Source organism: Callorhinus ursinus, unplaced genomic scaffold, assembly GCF_003265705.2.
Source record: "Callorhinus ursinus isolate GAN/ISIS: 27379988/994484 unplaced genomic scaffold, GSC_fseal_2.0 scaffold148, whole genome shotgun sequence".
Classification (NCBI taxonomy): domain Eukaryota; kingdom Metazoa; phylum Chordata; class Mammalia; order Carnivora; family Otariidae; genus Callorhinus; species Callorhinus ursinus.
In genome coordinates, this window is record NW_027397210.1 from 8,276 (window position 1) to 32,714 (window position 24,439).

Genomic DNA, 24,439 nt, shown 5'->3' on the forward strand with positions numbered 1-24,439 from the left:
GTTGCGCATTTTTAATTAAGAAGTAGGTATTTTTTTGTTATCAGCAACTTTTTTTTTAAGGTTTTGAGAGTAAGCAAGCGAGGAAGTGAGCAGGGGATGAGCACAGGGAGAGGGAGGGAGAATCTCCACTAGGCTCCGTGCTGAGTGCAGAGCCCAACGCGGGGCTGGATCTCAGGACCCTCAGAGTTCATGGTATGAGCCGAAACCAAGAGTCGCACGTTCAACCGACTGAGCCACCTAGGCGCCCCCAGCAACTTTTTTTTTTTTTTAACAAAAGGAAAAGTAATCTAAAAGCAAAAGAGATGATAAATAAAAGTAACATGTGCAGGCCGCCTGCTCAGAGCAGTGCTGGGTGGAGCGCGTGCGGAGCTGCACCCGGCCCTCCACCAGACGGGGTGCCTGTGGGCGGCAGGTCACACGAGGGCAGAGTGGCGGCGGCGGCGTACCAGGTGTTCCTCCACACGTGTCTCTGGAGCACGAAGGCCAACTCCTCAGGGAGGGAGCAGCTTTCCCTGAGAACCACCCAGCTTGCTCCACGCCTTCTATGGCGTGGGGGCCCCTGCCTCAACCCTGCGTGTTTTCCCTTTGTGTTTTCTTCACACAAATCAAAGAAACACAACTAGCATCTTACTTTAACTTGAATACCAGTTTTCTATGAAAGCAAAAACAAGAAAGCATAGAAAAAGGTCATTTTATTATACCTTTTGTTTGGCGGGATATCAGTGCCCTTTCTAAAACCCTACTATTCAAGTACAAATGGGTATGTTTACAAAGTATGTACAATTTCAGTCTTCGTCCTTTATATTTTAAACGCAGCAGCTGTGTGCTTACACAGGGGACAGAACGCGGTGAGGCCTGCACACAGGCGAGCCCCGCCTCGGGAGGCACCACGCGGGAACAGGCGCAGGCCTGGCTTCCGGGAAAACAGCCTGGCCTTAGAGCCGGCGGCTGTCAGTGCAGAGGGACGGCTCGGACAGCATTCCGGCGGCGGGCGTGACTTCCAGGCATCGCGCGCTGTCCTGGCCAGAATGCCAGTCCTTGGGCAATGCAGGAGTCCGCAGACAGAACCACCCCCGCACTTGTACTGAGCTCAGAAACGTGGACAGTGTACCCTTGACAACAGAAGACCGAGAAAACCACGCACGGGGAGGAGGATGTTTCCTGGAGCAACTACTGAAGCCGGTGAGGCCGCTGGTGCATCTAAGTAGGACGAAAGGCAACCATCTGCTCTGCGTTCTGCGTCAGGAGCCAGCGAAGGACGCGCCCTCGCCCACGAGGGACTCTCACTGGTGCACTAAGGAAGGTAGGGGCCCCACGGCCCCAGCTCAGTTCTGAGAGATGCTCTGCACTCTCCCGCTGTTCCGTCCGGGCAGCCCCGAGCAGGGTGTGCCACACAGCAGGCGCGGCCGGGGCCTCTTCCTCCCCGAGCCACTTGCCGGCGCCTCAGGAAGAGCAAGGGGCAGATGAACTGGGCGCACAAATCCCAAGAAGCTGAAACACACTGTAGCTCGGCACGTCTGGGGTAAGAGAGCAGGAGCCCCCTGCACGCTGTGTCCTTTCCCGGTAGCTCTGGCCACGCCAGAACCAGCCAGTGTGGGTGCAAGAACACAGACCACAGGACTGCTTCCCTGTATTCAAGTGAACTAAAACGTTCAGTCCCTTCCACGTTTTCAACACTTGATTTTTACTTTTCTCCAAATTTCTCATCCAGAGCTCAATAATGGGCTGCCTAGCTGCTTCGGTAAATGCCGCCATGTTCCTGTCCACACAAATCGATGGGAAAGCAAAACTACGGTCCACGTTCCTTCGTGTCACCTCAAGTGGTACATGAGGAAGGACGGAGAAGATGAAGAGTGCGAATCTCTCAGAATGCCCACACAGACCCGGCACGACCTGATTTTCTGGGCCCAGTAACAGAAGAGAGCCACAGAGCCAGAGCAGAGGGGTCAGCCAGCACGCGCACTGGCCTGGGCGAAAGCGTCCAGGCAAACAGACATCATCGGCCAACCAAGCCCACCGCAAACACTTCTACTAGCTTGCCGTAGTAAAAAAATAAAACAGAAGCAAACACGGGGCCTCCTCTTTGTCCCTCAACCACACCCCCAAATACCGCACAGAAGGTTCTCCGCTTTACCCGGAACCACGAGGGAGTGCGTCTGCTCCCATGCAAGACCCCAGCATCGCGAGAAACAAAAGTCTGGCATTACCAGCCCACGATGAAGGGCTCACGACACCCGTTTCTGTACGTGACACCTGCGCTCGGTCCACGGGGCTTCTCTACCGTCAGCAGATCCCACCTGGGCTGGGCAGGGGGCGGGGACAGGCACCCCCCGACCCCCTCACACAGCAGTGACCTCTGCCGCGTAACGACACCTGCACAGCAGTCTGGGCCTGCTTCAGTGTGCTACGTTCAAACATGAGCTTCATCTGCAAGGTGGGAGAGTATCCTGGATGTGCTGGGGTGGACAACCCGCACACCAAGGGGAGGGCCCGGGGGCAGCCCCACTGGCTGCTCTTTGGAATGAAAACTCAATTGGGGAATGGTAACCCTTCACCAGAGCCGGGAGCAGGTCATCAATGTGCCTGGAAATCCCACTTAGGAGGGAAAGAAGAAACCACGCTGGCTTCCTCGGACCTGAGATGCTCTCCCTCAGCCGGCCTCTCTCCTCTCCAAGGACCAGAATGAGTGTTCAGTTAGGGATACGGAACTGAGCAGAGGCGGACGCTGTCCAAGACCACGTTTTAGCTTCAGGAAGTCTACTTTATGACTCGCTGCACACCCCACGTGGCCATGTGCAGAACACTGCACACAAACACAGAGTCCACATGGCTTTCAAGACCCAGCACTACCGCTCTGCAGGAGAGACGGAAAGCTGAAGCTGCCACCAGCACTTCCTCCCCGGTCACCTGATATGGAAACGGGGGCACATAATTCGGCTCGCCACCCCCGCAGTGTTGGAGGCAGGGTGATAAAAGGATGACACGCTACTTTGTTTCCACTGTAACTTCCCCAGTGCTGAACAAACGACACTGTGCCACGGTTCCACAATAGATAAACTCTACCCGCTCCCGGCTAGGTGGTGGAGAGCACGGTGGCCCTGAGGCCGCCCCGCTGCTGCGACTAGGGGCATGGAGGCTTGGTGGGCGTCTTCAGCCTGACAGCAGGGACCCTCATCTGGAGCTTGGGCTGCTGGCTGGGGCTGTCAGAGCTGGCCGGCACCTGGGCGGGGTTGGGGACGCCGGGGCTCTGCAGCTGGCTCGCTGCGGTCGGCACCACCTGCTGCGGCATGAGCTTCTGTTGCACCACCTGCGCCGTCGCCGTCACCGTGGGGATCATCTGCACCTGCTGCCCGGCCGCCGTTGCCTGGGTCAGGGTCACAGTCTGCGGGGAAGCCTGGGCCAGAACAGTTAGAAAACACAGATCTAGTGACACAGCCAATTAAACGTTCCTGGGGATGGGGAGGGGGTTTTAGGAACCTCGTCAGCACAAATGCTTTTGTGAAATGTGAGAACTACGTGACGCATCACAGTATGACCTCTGGTTCCCGACCACACAGAAGGAGGAAAGAGCCCCTGAACGAAATCACTGTTGCTTTTGGGAAAAGGCTGACGGCTGGGGCCTGGTGGCGGCATTCAGCTTTTAGTGCTATTTGGTTCCCTGATATCTACACGCCATGTGATTTTGAATAAAACAGTTTTGTTAAAGCGCTGCTTTACACGGCCACACTTTGCAGCAATAAATTCAAAGGCAGGAGCCTGCCAGTTCAGTGACAATGGTCACTGCTGTCCCCAGTAGTACTGACACTTCCAGGACCAAGGTCGCTGCCAGCAGACTGTGTTTTCTGTGTTTCCCTAAAACTAAGGTACGGGCTTCAGCTTGGAGGACGCATCTGAAATTGCTGGCTGAAGGAATGATCCCATAGATGGACGGGCTCCCTTCGTACACATGACACTGAGTTTGAACTGGCTCTTCAGTTTGTGTCCTGCTAGCCTAAGGATTAAGTGTTGTCCCCCAAATTAATCTTTTCTGAATTATCAACATCAAAAGTGATTCTCTGATAGCTGACATTCTACTTTCTCCGAGTGAAAACCAAGAACTCCCCTAACGGGAAACGTGAAGGTTACTGCAAAGTCCGTGTGAGACTCCCCGGGGGGCTGTATGTCTGCAGGTCCTACCTGCTGGGAAGCAGAGGCGACCTGCTGGATGCTGGGCACGGGTGTCTGCTGTTGGACAACTTGAGGGAGTTTGGCAACCTTTGACAAAACAAAACAAAAAAAGCCAAATGTAGAATTCAAACGAATGTGTGCACAAGAAGATTCTTCCCCCTCTCTTTCCTTCTCAGTTCTTAATGCAAAAGCAAAAACAGATCGGGGGCCAGATGCCACCCAAGAGCGATTCTCCGTTTGCTGGCCGGGAGCCACCCATCCCACCTCCTGCAGAGTAACGCCCGCCTTCCTGTTCTGCAGGCAGCTGGGACTAGCAAGTTACCTGTTCTCACCCCTCAGTCACGGTGTTTTTACCAAGAACCATTCCAAGTTTCTGTAAGAGAACTAAACTAAGGACAGAGTGCTCACGAGAGTCCCTTCTTCAAGTCTGGGCGCTGCTCCGGGAGGGATGAGATGAGGTGCCCGATATTTTAAAGTAGTTATCATACCATCTTGCTATATTTTCCTCAATTGTGGCTGAGCTCTCGTTCCTGATAAACTTTCCACCCTGCCTGCCTTTTGCAAACCCATCATCCCATGCGTACGTGTCTGCCTTGGTGCAGGGAGACAATTCGGGCCACTTGCATCCACCCTGTCGGGGTGTCGGTTCTGTAGGAGAACAGGCTCCTGAGGAGGCAGTTGCTGGGGGCCGGGACACCCTCGCCTGGGTGTCTAACTGGTAGAACGGGGATGAAAGTGAGTGTGTCCAGGACAATTGTAGAGGAAAGCCGAAACGACGCGACATGCTTGTAAACGACCGGCTCCAAGTCAGTGTGAGTTCTCACCGTAAAACCTGAGATCACCGGAGAGCGCTTCCTAGTTCACCGTAACTAAAGTCAGAGTTGTAAACAGGTATCTGCTAAGACAGAGAGAGCCTGAGTGCTCTCAGCCCTGGCAGGAAAGCAAGACTCGCTGAGCTGCAGCAGGCCCCCCTGCACACAGCAGGCCAGCAGCACCGCCACCTGTGGAGAACTCCCAGTTCCAAAGCTAAGCAGAGGTGGGAACCCAGAGCGAGGAGCCGAGGCGCAATGGCAGCTTTCACCCCGAGAGCGCGAGATGCTCAGGGTCACACAGGGTGCAGCAGACGAGAGGCCAAGTTCAAACCCACTGTCAGCGAGGAGCTAGAGCAGGGCCGCCCGCTGGCCCTGCTGCTGTGTCCATCACCCGGAGGGTCTGGCCCAAGGGAGGCCTCAGTCACGGAGGACAGCACCACTGCCCTCGAGCTGGAGAAGTTCGGGTGCACACAGGTGTGGGCTGAGGCACCCGAGAGGTCACACAGCTTTGGGGACCTGTCCAGAGGCGGCCAGGACTGAGAGTCTGCAACGGGGCTAGCCATCAGCTGCAGCTGTGAACCTGGGGTCATCGGCCCAGAGACAGACAAAGGCCTCGACACCGGGGGAGACAAAAACCACCATAAAAAAGAACAAAATCTTCCAGCAAACTAGGTGAAGAAGGGAATTTTCTTTTTACTCTACTGAAGGATGACTTCAAAAATCAGACCTTGCAAAACGATCACATTAACAGCGATACAGCTGAGCTTCCATATGTACCACCCGCCAGGGAGGCTGTGGGCCTCGCCAGCACAGCAAAGCAGGAAGAAACGGGCAGGGGAAGAGGAAGACGCTGGCCACCACTCGGCGCAGGCCACCTGCCTGGGAACAAAGGAAGCACCAGAGGCCATAGACGAACTGTCCAAAGAACAGGGCTCGACCAAGGCAGCCCGGACTCAAAAGTCAAGGTGCAAAGAGAAAGGCACAGATGGAAAACAGAAACTCAGAAACACATGATTACAGAAGCATCAGAAAACACTAATTACTTAGGAACAAGTCCAATCCAAGTGATAAGACCTTCCTGGAAAAAATTCAGAAAACCTAGTTAAAGGGCATTGAAGGGGCCAGGCAGCAGAAGACGCATCGTGTGGGTGAGTCTGTAGTCAAGACAGTAAAGACATCGCTTTCCCCTCAGAGTCCTCTAGAGTGAATGCAGCTCCACACCCCCGCTACAAGCACGCGCGCGCACGATCGTAAGAGTCCCAACAGTTCTGCTCGTGCTGTGTGAACTTAACACACTGACTTGAAACTAACAGGGAAGTGAGGAGCACCACAGACAGCAGGATGTTCCCGACAGGAGGCAGGGTCTGCTCCCCAGGAGCCGAGGCTCACTGCACGGCCAGAGGGACGGACACACACGATCTACGCCAGTGTCGCACTATGGATCAGAAGGAAAGTGGTGCTGAAAACAACAGGGTCTTCTGATGGGAAAATTAAATTGAATTCCCAGTTTTATATTGTCTGGAAAAGCCCATTCCAGGAAGGTCAGAAACCTCAGTGTAAAAGAAAAAATACAAGGTTTCAGAAGATACCACGGGAAAGTAACATCACAACCTCTGGGAAGAATCTCTTAAGACACACAAGGTGGGGCGCCCGGGTGGCTCAGTCGTTAAGCGACTGCCTTGGGCTCCCTGCTCAGCGGAAAGCCTGCTTCTCCCTCTCCCTCTGCCGGCTCCCTGCCCTGCTTGTGCTCTGCTTCTCCCTCTCCCTCTGCCTGCATCTCCCCCTGCTTGTGCTCTGCTTCTCCCTCTCCCTCTGCCTGCATCTCCCCCTGCTTGTGCTCCGTTTCTTGCTCTCTCTCTCTCTCTTTCTGTCAATAAATAAGTAAAATCTTAAAAAAAAAAAAAAAAAAGATACACAAGGTGCTGTTCAGAAACAGAAAAACTGATAAATTCCAACGCGTTAAAACTAAGAACTTCTGTTCCTGCAAAGACACCGTACAGTTAAATGCGAAGATGAGCCACGAACAGGTTGGACACCTGAAGGCTCACAGCAGAAAGGGAACAGTGCCGGGTCGACAGGTAGCCGGCACTCGGCAGAAGGGGGGCCCTGTTAACAGAGTCACGAACGGCAGAGACGCAGGAGCAGAGCGAGGTTGAGCGGAGGCTTGCGGGGCTGGGACCACTGCGGAAGCCCGACAGACGTGCACACACCCACAGCGCGGCTTCCCGACCCCAGGCAGCCACATGCGGCGCCCACACACAGAAGCCGTCACACTGCTGCTGAGCTCGGTCCCCCGCTGCTCCCTCCACCCTCCGTAAGCAGCCACAGGCCAGGAGCAGCCCCTTCGGCCATCGGCAGCAGAGCAAAGGAGAGTGCTGACTCACTGACTCTGGGAGGAACCCCCCGAGATGTGAAGAACCACCCCCGGAGCATGACCTCGGCATGGCACCCAAGCCACACTCCCTGACCCCAGAGGCGGCAAAGTCAGCAAGCAGCGTCAGGGGGCCTGAGGAGCAGAGGAGGGCCCCTGACACTCTGTAACAGGTTGCTGGTTTCCTTATTCTCTGGACCCTGTACGTTGACCACTCACTTTCCTGGGCACCTGTTGTCCTGTGAGCCACCTTGTGCTCACTCATGCTCACCTGGATCTGGGTCTGCACCTGCTGGGTCCCAGCCAGTTTCTGGGCCTGGGAGATGGGTGTGGTAAGGAACTGGGTTTTAAGGGCTGGCTGGGTGGCATAGGTGACCTTCTGTGGTTGGCCCTGAGCAGCAATCTGCTGTGCGGTGATCTGAATGAAGGAAGAGAGACCGCCCCACGTTAGAGCCAGGCGAGGCTGTGTCCTCTCCTCAGAACATCAGGGCCTCCCCGTGGGCCCCCGGTGCCCCAACAGCCACAGTACGACCACCCCACGCCCCCAGCACTGCCTGCCTTCCGCCCAGTCCTGCAGCTGCCCGGCCGGCATGCCCAGCCTCCTCTGTCCAGAAGCCCCCTCAGAGACCAGGCCGGAGTTTGTCTTTATATCCTCTGTGTGCTCATCATGTGAGTAAACTTGACCGCGACAAAAAACACATGCACATACGCTTTTTCCTGAATCTAATTTGAAGGTTTGAGAACATACTCTAAAATATTTAGCACACGGGCGCCTGGGTGGCTCAGTCGTTAAGCGTCTCCCTTCGGCTCAGGTCATGGTCCCGGGGTCCTGGGATCGAGCCCCACATTGGGCTCCCTGCTCAGCGGGAAGCCTGCTTCTCCCTCTCCCACTCCCCCTGCTTGTGTTCCCTCTCTCACTACCTCTTTGTCAAATAAATACGATCTTAAAAAAATAACAAAAAAATACTTAGCACAAGGAATAACAAAGCTATATGCACGATCTTTGCCTGATTAATTTCTAAGTTTTCTCTGCCAGAACAATGTGAATCCTGCTCAGAAGACCGTGCACACACACAGTCTGTGGTTTACAAAGCCTCGGCTGCACACAAACATTTCTCCAATGTCTCAGAACTTTTCTTTCAACTCATGAGAACATCAGACCAAGGCTACAACCACCTCTCGCTCAGCGGCCAGCCCAGCCTACTCGGTTACCCAGGCCCAACTGCCGGGGCCCTGGTCCTCCCGCCATCAGTGCCTCCAGCAGGGCCCAGGCCTGAGCAGCTCGGCCCAGGGATGGCGGGAGCGGACTGGGGAGGTGACTGAGTGGCGCCCCTCCCGGAACTGTCCAGCAGCGGGCAGCAGACAGCGCCCAGAGGCAGGTGTGCTCTCTCCCCTCAGAGCAGACAACCCTGCTTCCAGGCCCCGGCTCTCCCCAGACGGCAGAGGAGGCTGTCGAAGGGCACGCACCCGGCACGGTGGGCTGCTGCCGGGGCAGCTCTTCCCTGGGGCCCCTCTCGCGCCGCTCCACCGACAGCCCGGTGCCCCTGGGAGACGCCCAGCCGGTGCGGCCCCTCCCTGCTGCCGTGCCCTCCTAGCTCGTCACCTCACCCAAGGCTGCCGAGGACCGCTCGACTTCCGACTCTGCTCTGCTGTCCCCACAAACCACAGCGGCACCTGGACAGGCAGCATCTCAGCCCCGACCAGATCAGAGCTGGGCTCCTGCCAGGGGGAGCAGCGACGCTCCGGGAAGAACTGCCCAGCAGAGGAGCAGGACTCGTGCAGGGCCCCGCACCCGGTGATCAGTTCCGCAACTCCGGGCAAGTCGCTTCCTCTCTCTGAGCCTCAGTTTCCTCAAAGTAACGTGCGGCCCTGCTCCGAACCCTGGCTCCAGGTGCCCGCAGAGCTGTCAGCCCACGCGGGGAGCTCCAGCTGCCCCGCCCTCGGGCTGTGTATTCTAGCTCCAGCTCAGAAAGCAGCAGGAACAATGCCCAGTGAAGCACCAAAACATCATCATCTGCACCCTGGGCTGCACACTAACAGGAAGCACACAGAGCAGGTCAGTGCAGTGCCTGCACGGGGCATGGCCTCAACACACCGGCCTACGGACGGCTCAGCCTGGGCACCTGCATCAGCTCAGAGCGACTCTCAAACGTCTGAGTCGGTGAAGACGCTGACAGGACTCCTTCACATCAGGTCCCTCCCCCAGAGGCAAACACAGGGGCAAGGACGTGGTCCCCGCCTGGCTCCTGGCCAGGTCCCAACCCCTCTGCACACCAGGAGCCCAGGTAGTCACGCACAGTGAGCCACACCTGCACCCTGGGCCCCTGTGGCCCCTTCCCAGCCATGCGATTCCACAGCCGGCTTCACGGTTCCCCACAGGCTCCCGTCATCACCTTCTCCCTGCAGGGCCTCATCGCAGCCCCCACCCCGAGACCTCTGAGCACAGGTCTTCTGTGCACGTGGCTGCCGGGCAGCGAGGCAAGGTCCGCGCGGGGCACTCCTGTCGTCCGTGCACCCTGTGCCCAGCGTCCAGACAGGACGACGGGAGAGTCCCCTGCAGGAAGCCGATACCTTCTGCTGGACGGCCGCTGGGCCCGGGGCAGCCTGTGGCTGGATGGCCTTCTGCTGCTGCACGGCCTGCTGCTTGAGCTTCAGCAGCTGCTGGACATGCACGGGCTGGGCCACGACGGTCTGTCCTGTGAACGCAGCCAAGGCTTCAGTCACAGTGCTCAGCGGCACAGGGGCCCCACGACCACCCTGAAGCTCCCTCCGACTCCCCGAGCCACCGAGGTGTCCCCACTGACCGCTTTCATACAGAACACCCCATGCTGAACTGGGCCAACACAGAACAGCCGCCCCACAGCTACACTTAAAATGTTCGTGAGCCCATAACGACATCCAAATAAAGGTGCAAAGTTCTGAACGGTAACAGGTGAGGTCAAGGGCTGAAACTCATACTTGGACGCCTCTGAGAGGCACGCTGGCCAGACGGTGCCCTGACACACTCGAAACGGGTGTCCGCACAAAAGCCAGAAGACCCGTCAGCCCCGCTCGAGGCCCTCGGCAGGACAAGGGCTGGAGGGAGGGCGCTGCCCGTGAGGTACCTGCGGCTTTCTGCGGCTGCCCGATGGCCACGCTGATCCCGGCGACACTCATGGGCAGGGTCGTCACACCTGGCGAGGAGACCACGGCCGCGGGCACGGACACCACGGGAGGCTTCGCCAGCGCCACCTGAGCGGGCTGGGGCGCCTGAGCCTGCATCTGCCCTTGCGCCTGCAGCTGCGAAGGGGGAACCCGGGTCTAAACAGTGAAAATAACGGGAGAGTCCAGAGATATTCGGGATACCATGTGTCTTTGCAAACATTTCCCCACAAAAGGTCAAGTGGTGAGAAATTTACAGATCCACAAAGGTGACAAGTGGCTGTCAGCTGAAGGGACACATTTCACTGAGGGCCGCAGCTCTATGCTTCCTACCCCATCACCGACCAATGCAGGGACCCACAGCTGCTCACTCACTCTGGGGTTCAGGCCCTGCCACGTGGCACCGGTCTCTGCTGCTCCTCCTTCCGGCTCCTGAACCTCAGGGGAGCCCCATCCTGCCCCGACTCCTGTAGACCCTTGTCTCCCACGCCTGCGGCTACGGTAGGTCGGCCCACCACCCCCCCTCCTTCCCAGAGAGCCCGCCTGCGGACACGCCTCCGGCTACTCGGTCTCCACACTGCCCCCAAGCGCTCGTTCCCTGAAGTGACATCTTCAGAAAGGACCACAGATGTGTCTTACCTGCACAAGCACTCAGACTGCCTGAGAAAACATAAAGAAGTAAAAAGCACCCCTAGCCCTAACACTACCCACATCTGAACGTGAAAGCCAATATTCGGCCTATCAAACGCTGTTCTTACCTGCGTGGCTTGCTGTGGAAGTGTGCAAAACGGGCCAACTTACAAGTACTTTGTAGTCTGTTTGTCTGCCTTTTACAACAAATCCTTTCCAAAGTCACGTACTACCCCAACGTGGGGACGCTCGCCACTGTGCAGTAAACTCCCTAGTTAGCGGGGACCTGTCTCCTCTAACGCGACTCAAGCAGCAAGACTGCGCGTCCGTCACATTGTACTCACTCCACTACTACTTTCCGTGAGAACAGAAACAGGACCGCTAAGTAAACGGTGAGCACACTCTGTAGCTCAGTGACGAGAAGCGCTCCCAGAGCGGAAGCCGACCCATCTGGCCAGTCCTGCGTGGAGCGTGCCTTCCCCATGCCCTGGCCGGCACACGGGGTCACCGCCCTTCTCCTCTGAATTTGCATTTCTTGTGAACACAGGCGAGATCACATGTGCTTTCCCAGTTTTAGTCCACGTCTACCCCACTTCTCGCAGACGTAAAGTCAGGGGGAGGCACGCGCGAAGCGGGGGCTGAGCACCATGTGAGTTGTGGGTGACGAGCTATCGGACTTGGGTAAGTTACTTACTGAAGCTGAGGGCCTCAGTTTCTGCCACCTGCACAGAGGAGTTCATGTTAAAACATCCACCCCGGCCTCGGCAGCGGTCTGTGGGCACCGACCACATGAGAGGTACAGAGCCGAGGGTGGTGCCTGGCCCGGGATGGGTGCTCCCCCAGCAGGGCAGTGGCGTGCCTGATGGGACAGTGTCCGTCCCACAGGACATTCGACGGATGTTTGTTGAACTTAACTGATCTTCCAAGACACTATTTTCACCGTGACATTCTGCTCCTCTTCAGAAACCTCCAGAGTCTGTGCCGACAAAGCCCAGGGACACCAGAGCCCGGTGTTCCGGCCTCGCCCACCTCCCCACACGGTTCTCATTCCCCCCGTAACCTCGGCTCTAACCACATGGGCCTCGTCCCCAACAGAAACCTCGCCCTCCCTGTGTAGCCCAGCGTGCCCCCCGTCTCCTCCAGCAGCCCAGCCTGCCATGAGCTCTGTGATGCTCAGGGCCTGGGAAGCAGGATGACTTAAGTGCCTCCATGGGTTGTATCTCATCCTCTCCGAGGACAACTTAAGCTCTTGGGGGAAGGCGCACGTCTTCTACTTTACTAGTAGGTCCGCCAGCACACCTGACATGGTCCTCAGCAAGCAGTAACAGTGCAATTAAATGTTAAAAGACACAGCTTTGGAAAAACAAACGTATCAACTGGAACTTACGAGCCGGGCCACCTGGAGGTTGGCCACGGTGGTGCCCGTGAGCAGGGCTCCGGGCCGCGGGGCCGTGACCGTGGCCAGCTGGGGGCTCTGCTGCGGCGTGGGTGGCGGGGCCTGCACTTGCACTTGTGTAGCGGGCTGTGGGGGCCCTGGCGGGGCCTGCGGTGGGGGGGCCTGCTGGGGCAGCTGCAGTTTCTGCTTCTGCATTTTGATCAGATGTTCCTAAAACCCAGATAAAGTAGCTTTTCATCAATATTAACTGCATTCCGTTTGTTATAAATCTCGGTTTTAAGTTACTCTTGTACTATCCATTAAACACCAAGGTAGACAGTGGGTAACACACAATATGCAAACCATCCTCCAGGGCTGACATTTTTTAAATGTTCCTTTGTTAACAACTCGCGTATCATTGATGATAACCAGAAAACAGTGATTCTGACAAATGAGTAAACTCATAAGCAAAATTTCTCGGTTTTTCTCACTCGCAAATACGTCAACTTAAACCTGTAGTGCTATAAAATTTTTGTAAAGTCTTAAAATCATGGTCCTTCTTGAATTTTTAAAATTATAAGATGTGTACCACACCTCTCAACTTTTTATTCCAATTGTTTGCAAATGAATAAATTGATAAATGAATCCCAAGTCTTTAAAAGAAGTGAAAACAAGATGTCAAAATAGCCCAAAAAATATTTTAAGAAATCAATTTTTTCAGAAAACTTCTACTGTGTAGTTCGTAACTATCTGAAAATGACAATGACTCTGAAACTGACTCAGGATGGGGCAGAGTGGAGAATTCAGACACAGGCAAACGAGCAGGGAAGCGGGGCTCTGGCAGCCGAGGGAGGGTGTGCAGGGGTACAGGCTGGCCCTCGTGTCCTGGGGAGAAGCAGGAAGGGGAGAAGGAAAAGGCCGAGGGAGGGCAGAGGGGCAGGCGTCGGGGTGGGGGGTGCTGGGCCCAGCAACTTTCTAATTTAGCGCCATCCCGCAGCCTCCCGTGGTGACGGGCATGTTCTCGATCTGCGCTGTCCAGTATGCTAGCCACAGCCACGCGCACCCGCTGCAGCCCTGAAATGGGGCGGCTGCGACGGAGGAGCTCAATGGCTTACTCGGTTGCATTTCCTCTCTGTGGCGCACGTCCTGGGGCCGCACTAGCGAAGCCACAGCTCAGGGCTTGCGCGTGCTCCACAGCCCTCCAGCACGCCCGCCTGTCCCTCCGAAACCGGGAAGGGGCAGGCCCAAGGTCAGGTACTTACTGTGGCAGGCCCGGCAACTAGCTGCAGTTCTAAGATACAGTCTTGTTTCTAGTACGTGTTTCTCCATGCCAAGCAAGAGCACGTCTCCGTCTTGGCAGGAATACAGCACTTCCTTTCAAAACGAATGCATTTACACACGCAGCTGCATGGCCAATGCACAGGGTGATCAGTACTCAACCCCGCAAAGGAACTACGCATGAAGAAACCAAGTACCCAGCACCGCATCTCTGAGACCGTCCGCAACACTTCCCACCGGCATGTTCTCCAGCTGGGAATGGACCCAGGCAGCCGCCTGCTTCTCCGGAGCCTGAGCTACTGCACAGGGCACCAGACAGCAAGTGGGAAGACAGGTCTCCAGAGCACTGCCAACAGGCCGGCCACGCGGCCACGGACATACCACTGGGCGGAAAGCTGTGTTTACGGGCAGCACAAGCAGCAGACCTGTGCTTCCAAGTAAGTGACACACGGGGCCTTGCACAGCGGTGTGCAGTTTCCTACGACGTACTCACCGGGGTCAGCTTGCCAACGGCCTTCATCTGTGCCGGCGACGGGGCCTGGCCCTGGATCTGCGGAACCTGCACCTGAGAGGGCGGCGGTGGCGGCGGCGGCGGCGGCTGCTGCCGGAGCAGCTGAAAGTGTGCGGGCGTGATAGCCTTCCCGGGCAGCTGCACCCCTGTGGCTGGGAGAGGGGGTGCCGTCATGCTGCGCACGCACATGGCCCGCCCGTCCTCCCAGGACAGACACATGCCCGTGTCCTCACCCGGAAACCACACTTGCCTTTACCTTGGGACACCTGAGTCACCAAAGACCGGGTCGGAGTCTGCACTGGGGTCAGGCTGGTAGTGACCACGGCCGAGGCTGTCACGGAGGTAACCGCGCGAACGCCCTGGGTCGGTGCCAGGGACACGAGGTCAGACGTGGCCGTGGCCGGCGAGCCAACCGCGCGAGGCTGGGTGTGGACCACCTGGGCAGGAGCAGAGCCTCCAGAGGTCTGCAAGAGGCAACGGGGGAAGTCGTCAGGTTACTCCGCGCCATCCTTCAAGGCTTCCACATGCACCGGCTAGGAGGACACGCATATCTGAACCCAAGGAAAGGAAGAGCTTCAGAGTGGGTCAGTCACCACAGAAGAAAACCGTTTCAGATGGCAACGCTCCTATTCCCGTTCTGAAACGCTGCCCTGCCCCTCTGTCCTCACGAGAAAGGCAGTCTGGGCCCCAGGAACACCGTGAGGTTCTGACTACGCTGCAGACACCTGTGCTTGCCCCCTAAACACACAGCGTAGGGTTCCGCTCTTGGCCACCGCCCCCCCTCCCGCCTGCACAGGCCCCGTGGCGTCTCAGAGCAGCCCCGCTGCCCCCCACGCCCCACACCGAGCCTCAGAGCTACAGCCGCACCGTCCCACTCCAACTGTGGACCCCACCGGTTCCACCTCCAAGACGGCTGGTGCACGTGCCCCCTGCCTCGGCCGGCCCCTCCATGCGGGCGGCCGGGACGTTCTTCCAGACTGTGTGGTTCACCCCCGGCCCTTCTGAGCATCCCTACTCCCAGGGTCAGCTAACTCCAGCATCGCACTCTGTGCTTTCTAGTCAACCCTCTGGCTCCAAGTGTCTTCAATCGCCTTTCCTGCTTTCACTCACAGCATTTTCTTTCTCACCTCACTTTTCCTCCCGAAGTTTGGAAGCTACACTCTTTTTACGCTTTTCGTGGCTCATCTAAAAATTATACGAGAGGCGCCTGGGTGGCTCAGTCGTTAAGCGTCTGCCTTCGGCTCAGGTGTCATGGTCCCAGGGTCCTGGGATTGAGCCCCGCATCGGGCTCCCCACCCAGTGGGGAGTCTGCTTCTCCCTCTCCCTCTGCCTGCCGCTCCCTCTTCTCGTGTGTATGCGTGCGCTCTTTCTCAAATAATAATTTAAAAAACATTATGCCATGAGTACTTGTCAAAGTCTCACACTTTTCCTGAACAAGAGTCCAGAGCGTCTCCGCATAGTGGCCCTTGGCTGTCTTACACACCAGACTCTGTGTGGCGCATTCCTGCTGTCGGCCCCGCAGGGAGCCCCTTGTAGCTGCTGTGAGGTCAGTCTCCACCTTGACTGTCCACCGTCACTGCCTCTGTGCTCACTTCTCAGACCTTCTGCCTCAAGTGTGTCCTTTCGCACGGACCCACCTGTCGTTAGCCTGCCCCATGTTTGCTTGGAAGTGTTCCTTTGCACCCACATACCCGTGTTCTTCAAGTTATTTCCAAAAGAGGCGGAGCAGGGTCAGCAGTGATTTGCTTTCATTCAGCACAGATGCCGTTCCAGAGGCTCCTGGCTTCCCTGCCCCCGAGAAGGAAGCTGCCGTGCCCCCCCGGCTGCTCTCAGACCTCTCTGCTGTTGGCACCGTCCGGGATTGGGCTCAGTGGAGACTGCTGTATACACAGCTCAGTGTCACTGCTCAGTTCTGGAAAACTCACATCTTCCAACACTGCCTTTGCGCCCCTCCTCCCCATCTGAACTCAGTAACCGCACACTCCAACGTCCCAGTCAGCCCTCCGCGACCTCACAGCGCTCTTCCATGCGGCCCCTGCTGTCGCCCTGCGCTGCATTTGGGAAAATGTCTCCTGACTTCTCTTCCGGTTCACTAATTCTCTCCTCAACGGATGTGTCAACGGATGCCCAGTACCAGGGATGTTCTCCAATTCTGATAACCATAGTTTTCGTTTTCAGAAGTTCTCTATGGTCGACCCTTGAACCATGTGGGGGTTACAGGCGCCAAACCCCCTGCACAATTGGAAATCCAAGTACAAGTCTCTTGACCAGAACTTAACCGCTAACAGCTGACTATTGGCCGGAGAGGCTTTACTGACGACACAGTCGATGAACACACACTTAGTATGTTATGTGCGGCATACGCTGCATTCTTACAGTGAGTTCAGCCAGACCAAAAAAAAAAAAAAAATGTTAGGAAAACCATAAGGAGGGCACCTGGCACACAAGTGGGAGGATCGTGCGGCTCCTGGTCTCGGGGTTGTGAGTTCGAGCCCTGCGCTGGGCTCCACACTGGTGTGGAGACTTCTTAAAGGTAAACAAAAATGGAAAAGCACACCTGCTTTATGTTCTGTGCCCACGGACTCCACTACCCCAAGTGGAGGCAGGGTGGTGTCACTCTTTCCTCCCGTTTGGTTTTTTCTGCTCTGTGCTGCTCACCACGCTGGAAAACCACCTGTGGCGGCTCTAAGGAGTCCAGGTCGAAGGCGAGCTCCTCCAGAGCACCTGCACCTGCACCTGCTTCTGGCTGCCCACCCGGGAACACCGCCCACTCGAGGCTTTGCCTGCTCTAGCTGCAAACTGACAGAAGGCCGACGTGTGGCCACAGCTTCGTAGGGGGAGTCAGCCCCCTCCGCTCAGCGCCAGGGTGGATGGAGGGCAGGCGGGTTTCCCTTCTGCTTCAGCCCCGCCCCAAGGGCTCAGCTGCGGGGCTCCCAGCTCGAGCCTCAGGCTCGCGCTGGAGTCTCCCACCAGATGAGGTAAAAGGTGCTCCAGGGCAGACCCCGCCTCAGTGCACCGTTTTTCTCTCTGGGTTTCTTCCCTTAGATTTTGCCCTAATCCTTATGTATTCTTTTGTCAGCTCCTTAAAACTTTTAAGATTAAAAATTTTCTTACCCAATCATTTTAGTTTGGTTAAGAAAGTAGCATAACTAACCTCACCTTATTACCAGAAACAGAAATCCGTTCCTGGATTTCCAAAATGGTTTTCACTCTGCCCTTTTCTGCTTGAATCCACTCAGAGACTATCAAGGGCTCCCAGCTGCCTAGCAAACAAAAGCCATCCTCTTTAGCTGGATACCCAAACTCTACGACCAGCTAGCCTCGGCATCTCCTGGTGTCAAGCACACACAGGCGCGCAGAGCCTCCTGGCAGGTGCAGGAACCACTGCTACTTTGCTAACACATTTGTCTATGCCTCCCTAAACAGACCTGCTCGCTGTGCCTTGTACAGCCCACACCCCTCCCAGGACCAAAGAGCCGTGTGTGGATGACGTCGTCCCGTCCTTCGGAAGCCCTGAAAGCCCGCCCTGTCACTGGACCTCTCTCCCAGTCCAGCCCCAGGACTACAAGAGCCCTGGGGAAGCCAGCTGAGTGTCTGAGTCCAGTTTCTAGTCCCACATCACCAGCTAGAGTATCTTGTCTTTAAGAGCTACTCAAAAGATACCTTATGGATGAGTTACTTTATCTTCCAAAATATCATACGCAGAAATACATCTTTTTCGAAATAAAACATCACGTGCAATGAATTGGGCAATTTCACTCTCACCTGAGGAATGGTGTCGGTCACCGAGAATGTCTGAGCATCGCAGGCCTACCTGAGAGCTGTTACGGATTAAGACGACTGAATCAAAAAGTGGTTTATTGCAAAGTATAAAGAAAAATAATCCTACGTCACACACTAGAAAAACTTCTCATATATGCTGTTATTACCTGGGAATATCCTAATTTGTAAAGCCAGATTCATTAAAGTATGATTTACACACAGTACGATCCGCCCCCTTCAGGATACGGACTGTGAATGCTCACGAGTGCAGACGGCCAGGTAGACGCCACGACCCAGGTACAGACCGGACCCGTCTCCTGCCCTCATGACCCTGCCTTTTCCACATTAAACAGAATCACGCAGCGTAAAGGCCTCCTGAAACTCTCATCATGGCCAAGTGTGTCTGAGAGTCGCCCACCCTGTTGCTCAGCCCAGCAGCTCAATCTCTTGTATAGCTGGGCAGTCCTAGATGGTGTCCACGTGGCCGCGGAAGGCCCTCTGGGTTGTTTCCTTTCTTAGTAACTACAAATAAAACCACTAGGCACACTCACGGTTTCTTGTGCAGATGTATGCTTTTACTTCCCTTGGGGGAAAACCCGTCGTGGAAGTGCGAGGTTGTCCAGTAAGTGTACATTTATCAGAAGTGGCCGACTTCCCCCGCGACTCTAAGATTTTGCGAGCCGTCAGCAACGTGGACTCCAGCCATGCTGCCTCGCTGCCGGCGTCCGCCACGGCCATGCTTCTGCTTCTAAAGCCGCTCCCAGATATATGTGGTAGCTTCTCACTGTGGGTCTTTTGTCTGTTTTTTTTTTTAGTGGGGGCAGGGGCAGAGGGAAAGAATCTGAAGCAGGCACCAGGCCCAGCGCGGAGCCCGAGCCCACGACCCAGAGATCACAATCTGAGCCAAAACCAAGAGTCGGACACTCAAGTGACTGAGCCCCCAGGAGCCCCATCTCACTGTGGTTTTCACGGGATTCCCCGATGACTAACAATGTTGAACATCTTTTCACATTTGTTTGTCATCCCTATTGCTTCTTTGGTGAAGTAACTGCGCAAATCTTTTGTCCGTGTTTTATAACATTTTCTTATTACTGAAGAATCCTCAACGAATCTGCAAACCGGGCCTTTGTCACATGTATCCTACAAATATGTTCCATGCTTTCCATTTTTTTCCTATTTTTCAAACAGCAGATGTCGTTGATTTTGATGAAGACAAACTTACCAATTTTTTATTCACGATTCAAGGGCTTTGGGATCCTAGAAAATCTCTGCCTGAACCAAGCAAGCAAAGATGTTCTACTGTGATTTTCTTCTAAAAGTCTTGTAGTTCTGGGTTTTACACTTAGGTCTACGATCCATCTTGAGGGACTCTTCATACCCAGGGCCAGTTACAGACCATGGTTCCCAGTCCCGTGTGTGGCAACGCTGTCCTTCCAGCACCACTTGTTGGAAGACGATCCCTTCTCCTGGCACTCCTTCAGCACTCTAAATGGAAGTCAGCTAACTACATGCCCGGGGGGGTTACTGCTGGACCCTGGGCCCTACTCCATGGAGCTGTGCCCGTCCTCTTGCCAATGCCATCCTGTCTCAATTACCACAACAACACCTTTGTAGAAAAGACACTTTCCAGAGCCCAGCAGGGAGCGACACAGGTCACGTGCTGCCTCCCGATACGTAACTAAACTGGAAAAGGAGACGTGCATTTCATCTCCTTAACCTTAGCTGTTTATTTTTGTCATTTATGGGGAACACCAAAGACAAGGTGGCTGAACACGGGGTGCGCCTTTCAATGAGTACAAGGTCTCCTCTGGTTCTGCGCTCAGAGGGTCAGATGGCTCTGCCCAGGTTTGGCACCTCCCTGCTTCCCACACACGGGTCTGGACGCGCCTCACCCGGCCCCCGCGCGCTCTGACGATGCACGCAACAGCAGCACCCCTGCCCCTGTGGACGCCATGCCACCCGTGCGGTGCCCCCCGAGGGAGCCCATCTCTGCATCCCTGTGTCCCCCACAAGCAAACCTGTCATGCGGCACGTGCAGCACCCGGCCATGCAGGCAGCAACACCCCTCACACCCTGCCTTCCTCCTCTGAGAACCGCCATGGGTAGGGGTCTCAACACATATGCCCTCATAAGCGCACCATGCAAGCCATTTCCTGAACTCCTGAACGTTCACGTTGTCTTACAAAATTCAGCCTGTGTCACTGCTCTCGGCACTGCTGGGATATTTCTTTACAAAGCAAACAACTTTCAGGGCACCCGAGAGGCTCGTTTGGGGGAGCACACAACTCTTGATCTTAGGATCATGAGCTCAAGCCCCACGCTGGGTGTCAAGATTAGACAAACTAAAAACGAAACAAAACAAAAACCCAAACACCAGACAAACAACTCTCACAGGGCCCTAGGTCACAGGAGCAGGGACAACTCACGGTCAAGGCTCCCGGCGCCACGGGCGAAGCGAGGCGCTTGTTAATGGACTGGAAGGTGGCGGCAGGGACCCCTGCGATGGTGTTCACGATGACGTTCCCGCTCACCGTGCCTACGGGGACAGAGCTGTGAGGCAGAGCCCGGGGGGGAGCATGGCTTCGGACGGGGGGCATCTCGGGCTTCTTACCCGTCGGCATGCTCGTCCCCGGGACAGACGTTTTCATGGCTCCGGCCTGCTGAACACAGAAAACCATAGGAATTGGAGCGCAAGCTCTCCCCTTCACAAAACCTCCAAGTGTTCCCACTTCATCGGAGTCACATCCACCCTCGCGCCTGGCTACGCGGCCGCATGGGCCGACCCCCGCCCCCATGCCCCGCACAGGCTCTCCTGAGCCCCCCACTGCCAGGCTTGGGGCCCCTGTGCTTGCTGTGGCCTGCTCTCTGCCCACAGACTCCCGTACTCAGGCTGCCGCCCGGGGCGACAGGGCTCCACACAGAGTCCCTCCCTGGCCGTCCACCACGGTGCCCTTGGGGCCACGTTAGCAGGGGCTGAGGGAGCGGCTTTCTGACTGCAGAGCCAGGCTGCCCAGGCCCCATGGCCATCCTGCTGCAGCAGACTGAACCGCAAGCGAGGACAGACCACGCCCCCCACCTGGCTGGCAGTGCAAGGCAGCGGGCTTTCCCTTGCAGTCCCCAGGCGTCCTCCCCACGGGGGGCTCCGAGGTCCGTGTCACACGGACACGGGCACATGCAGCACAGACCGCGTAACGTCACAAGTCTGCCTTTCTGCCCCTTTTCTGTGTGCTCGGTTTACCGCCTTCTCCAACGGGCACCGAAGATTCATGCACACACGTGTGCAAGAGCACGCACGTACCAGCCGTGAGGGAAGCTCGCACGCTGGTGCAAACGGTACTCACTCTGCAGGGTGACGTGACAATGACACCTCACAAATCCCACCAAACTCCAAACTCCCTGGGCACCTCCACCGCCCAAATCGCCACTAACCGACCCGGCCAGCCAGAGTCCGGAGTGGGCAGAGTGTGGTGAGGCGCCCCTCTGCATGCTCCCTCCCACCCGGGAGAGGCAGGGCCCGCTGCCGCTGCCTCTGCGGAAGACGCACCGCGTCTGAACAGACTGCCCTGCCCCGCGTGCCCACAGGCGCCCGCGCCGGGGAGGGGCGGCCTTCTCACCAGCACGGCCGCACTGCCCACCGTTGTGATCGCCGGGGGCACCTTCGGCGGGGGCGGTGCGGGCTGTGCCTGGGCCTGCGCCTGGGCCTGCGGCTGGACGGCTGGTGGGCCCGCAGGCTGCTGGCTGCCAGCCGCCTGGGGCTGGGGCAGAGGCGGGGGCGGCTGCTGGGGCGGCGGGGGCTGCGGCTGTGGCGGGGGCGGTGGGGGCTGCGCGACGGGTGGCTGCTGTGCCTTCTGCTGATCGGCCAGCGCCTGCAGAGGCGGAGAGGAGAGGCGCCGTGGGGAGGAGCCCGCCATGCCCGCCACCCCAACCACGTCCAGGCCCGGCAACGACACCTTTTTCTCTTTGGCAATTCGCTCTGCTCGGAGAGATGCGACCTGAATGGGAGGCAGCGGCTTGTCGTAGTTGATCCCACTGAAAGACAACAGCAGAGACAAAAATAAACGGACGCGCTCTGAGGCACAGAACACCCCAGAAACCCACCCAGAGCTCTCACCCCTCCGAGGCGCCAGGCGCTAGAAAGCAGTTCCCATCAAATCTCTCCACAAAGACAAAAGCTGCCCAGACCGTCCAAGACCATGTCTCCCGTTTCCTCTCGACACAGAACCTTCCAGAAAGCAGGCTGGGGCCTGGTCCACCACAGCAGCACCCAGGACAGTGCCTGGGGTATCAGGTGCCCCGAAATGTGTGCGGGTGCAACTCAGAGCAAACCACCTGCCCCCTCCCACCCAGTCCACCAAACTGACCACCTGCTCCAAGCCAGGCCTCCCCTCCCTCCCCAGCAGGGCATCAGTCCTCTTCCAAGAAGCTGTCCGTAGCCCTGTGTCACCAGGTCCCCCTCCGGCCTGCCAGATGCCCCCATGTCCGTGAGGACTGATGTCAGGACCCAGGCTGCCTCCCGTGCCACCAGGCTCCCCAGGCGCAGAGGCTGACCAGCAAAGCCCAGGGGGAGGGAGGGCCCCCTCCCAGCCCAGGGCCATGAAGTCCCCACAGGCCTCCGCACCCTTCACAGAACCCTTGCTCCTGCACCACCACCACCCCCGCCGCCCCAAACTACTGTGACCCACCCAGTGCTCTGACTCCTACCCGAGAGCCTGGCTTTCCTTAAAACCTCGTGCACACCACCCCCACTTCCGGGCCTCCCCTGGGCACCGCACCTGTCTACTGCTGCTGCATGTCAGCTCCCCCCACCCCCAATGCTCATCCCAGCTCGCTTGGCTGACTTCTTACCCATTCGCTAACATCAACCACGTCAGTCTGCTCAGAGCCCCCATCCCGCCCCCGCTCTCACATGAACATGCAGGCCTTCCTGCACCAGCGCTCCCTCCATTCCATCGCACTTGGCAAAGCTACACCCAGGCTCCCCTGGTCTGCCAGCTCCACGTGGGGCCCAAGTGTCTTCACTGACGAGAGAGAAGCTGACCCCATGCACAGCAAGGCCCCCCACCCAGGCCACCCAGCGTCACTTCTTCCTCCTTGGTGCACGGCCTGGCCGACTCCTCATGGACCCTCACACCCTCACCCCTGGCTGCCGCCTCGAGATCCTCAGAGGACACCCGGACTGCAGAAGGCTGAGTCCCCACTCGGCTGTGGACCCACACGCCCAGCTCTCTTCTCCCCTCAACTGCCCACCTTCTAGTCATGTCCACCAGCCCACGTGGGATCCATCCCTGCAATCTGAGCCAAACACAGAAACCAACCTGAGCCCCCAGGACGCCGCAGGCCTGCGCTCACCTCACAGCCTCCGTCCACCTCACCCCAGCTGGGCTTCACACTGAACCTATTTCCACTGAGGCCCTCAGCCTCCTCCGCATGGTGCCCCCAGTGTACCTGCCTCCCTGCTTGCCTGCTCCCCCACCTTTGGAGGTACAACCCCGGGCCCCTTGTGCTTGTCCTGTGGACCTGCCTTGTAACCCCTCTTCCTTGGCTCCACACACTGCAAACCCATGATGGCCAACCCAACATCCCCTCACGCTGGGGTGACATCCAGCAGGAACACCCCATTGTCTCCTCCCCCCAGGCCCCGCTCGCCCTGGGTTCTGCCAGACTGTTCCATCCACCTGCAGGAGGGATCCTCGACCTCTGTTAAGATTACTCTGAGTTTGCGTCTCGCAGATATGGAAACAAGAACACGGCCTTCTGCTCGCTACTCAACCGCTGGGCCCAACAGAGCGGTAGGCACGAAGCCTGCCAATAAATGCCAGTTGGGTGAAACAATCTGTTGATTTCATCCACAAACACACACTATCGCCTGCTCTGTACTCCAGGATTCAGAACCCCTACCCCCAGAGGCACCCAGACACCACACAACTCAAGTAAAGAACGTGATACAGGACCAGGGTGCAACTGTCCACAAGGTGGGGAAGGTGACGTGTGAGGGGATCCTGGGCCCGAGCCACGCAGACGTCCAGGAAGACCGTCCCAGGCCTGAGTGGTAGGGCACGGCCGTGAGGCAGGGAGCATCCTGCGGAGTCCAGGCCCACAGAGTCGGACGGGCAGCACAGGCCTCGGGCCACCTCGGAGTGGCCAGGAGAGGCAGTCAGGGGTCTCAGCACAAGATGCGCCCCGCTGGGGGCAACACTGAGAGCAGTAAGGACAAAGCAGGGCCCTCAGTGTACTGCAGACCCTCCCTTGGGCAACTATGAAGGCTTGAGCCAGATGAGCACCCGGGCTTCATGTAGACATGTGGTTCCCACCACCTCATCGTAAAGCAAACATCCGACAGCACAGGGAGTGTGCGGCAAACGCCCGCGCGGCCCACCGCACCTGCTCACACG

General features: G+C 57.1%; 1 protein-coding gene across 14 annotated transcripts in view; it reads right to left on the bottom strand.

The window, feature by feature from the left end:
• Nucleotides 1–675: 675 nt before the first annotated feature.
• Nucleotides 676–24,439, bottom strand: part of EP400 (E1A binding protein p400) — a 97,763-nt gene continuing 73,999 nt past the window's right edge. For 7 of the 14 annotated variants that reach the window (XM_073890400.1, XM_025861626.2, XM_073890403.1 and 4 more), the window contains 12 exons: nt 21,998–22,076; nt 21,662–21,913; nt 20,659–20,707; nt 20,474–20,583; nt 14,542–14,749; nt 14,268–14,437; nt 12,509–12,727; nt 10,455–10,650; nt 9,922–10,046; nt 7,622–7,768; nt 4,177–4,254; nt 676–3,394 (listed from right to left, as the gene is read on the bottom strand). In XM_073890400.1, coding sequence (XP_073746501.1) covers nt 3,122–3,394; nt 4,177–4,254; nt 7,622–7,768; nt 9,922–10,046; nt 10,455–10,650; nt 12,509–12,727; nt 14,268–14,437; nt 14,542–14,749; nt 20,474–20,583; nt 20,659–20,707; nt 21,662–21,913; nt 21,998–22,076 — 1,906 coding nt within the window. In that variant the 3' untranslated portion in view covers nt 676–3,121. The remainder of the gene's footprint in view (nt 3,395–4,176; nt 4,255–7,621; nt 7,769–9,921; nt 10,047–10,454; nt 10,651–12,508; nt 12,728–14,267; nt 14,438–14,541; nt 14,750–20,473; nt 20,584–20,658; nt 20,708–21,661; nt 21,914–21,997; nt 22,077–24,439) is intronic. The other 7 variants (XM_025861629.2, XM_025861628.2, XM_073890396.1 and 4 more) reach the window with 5 other exon arrangements.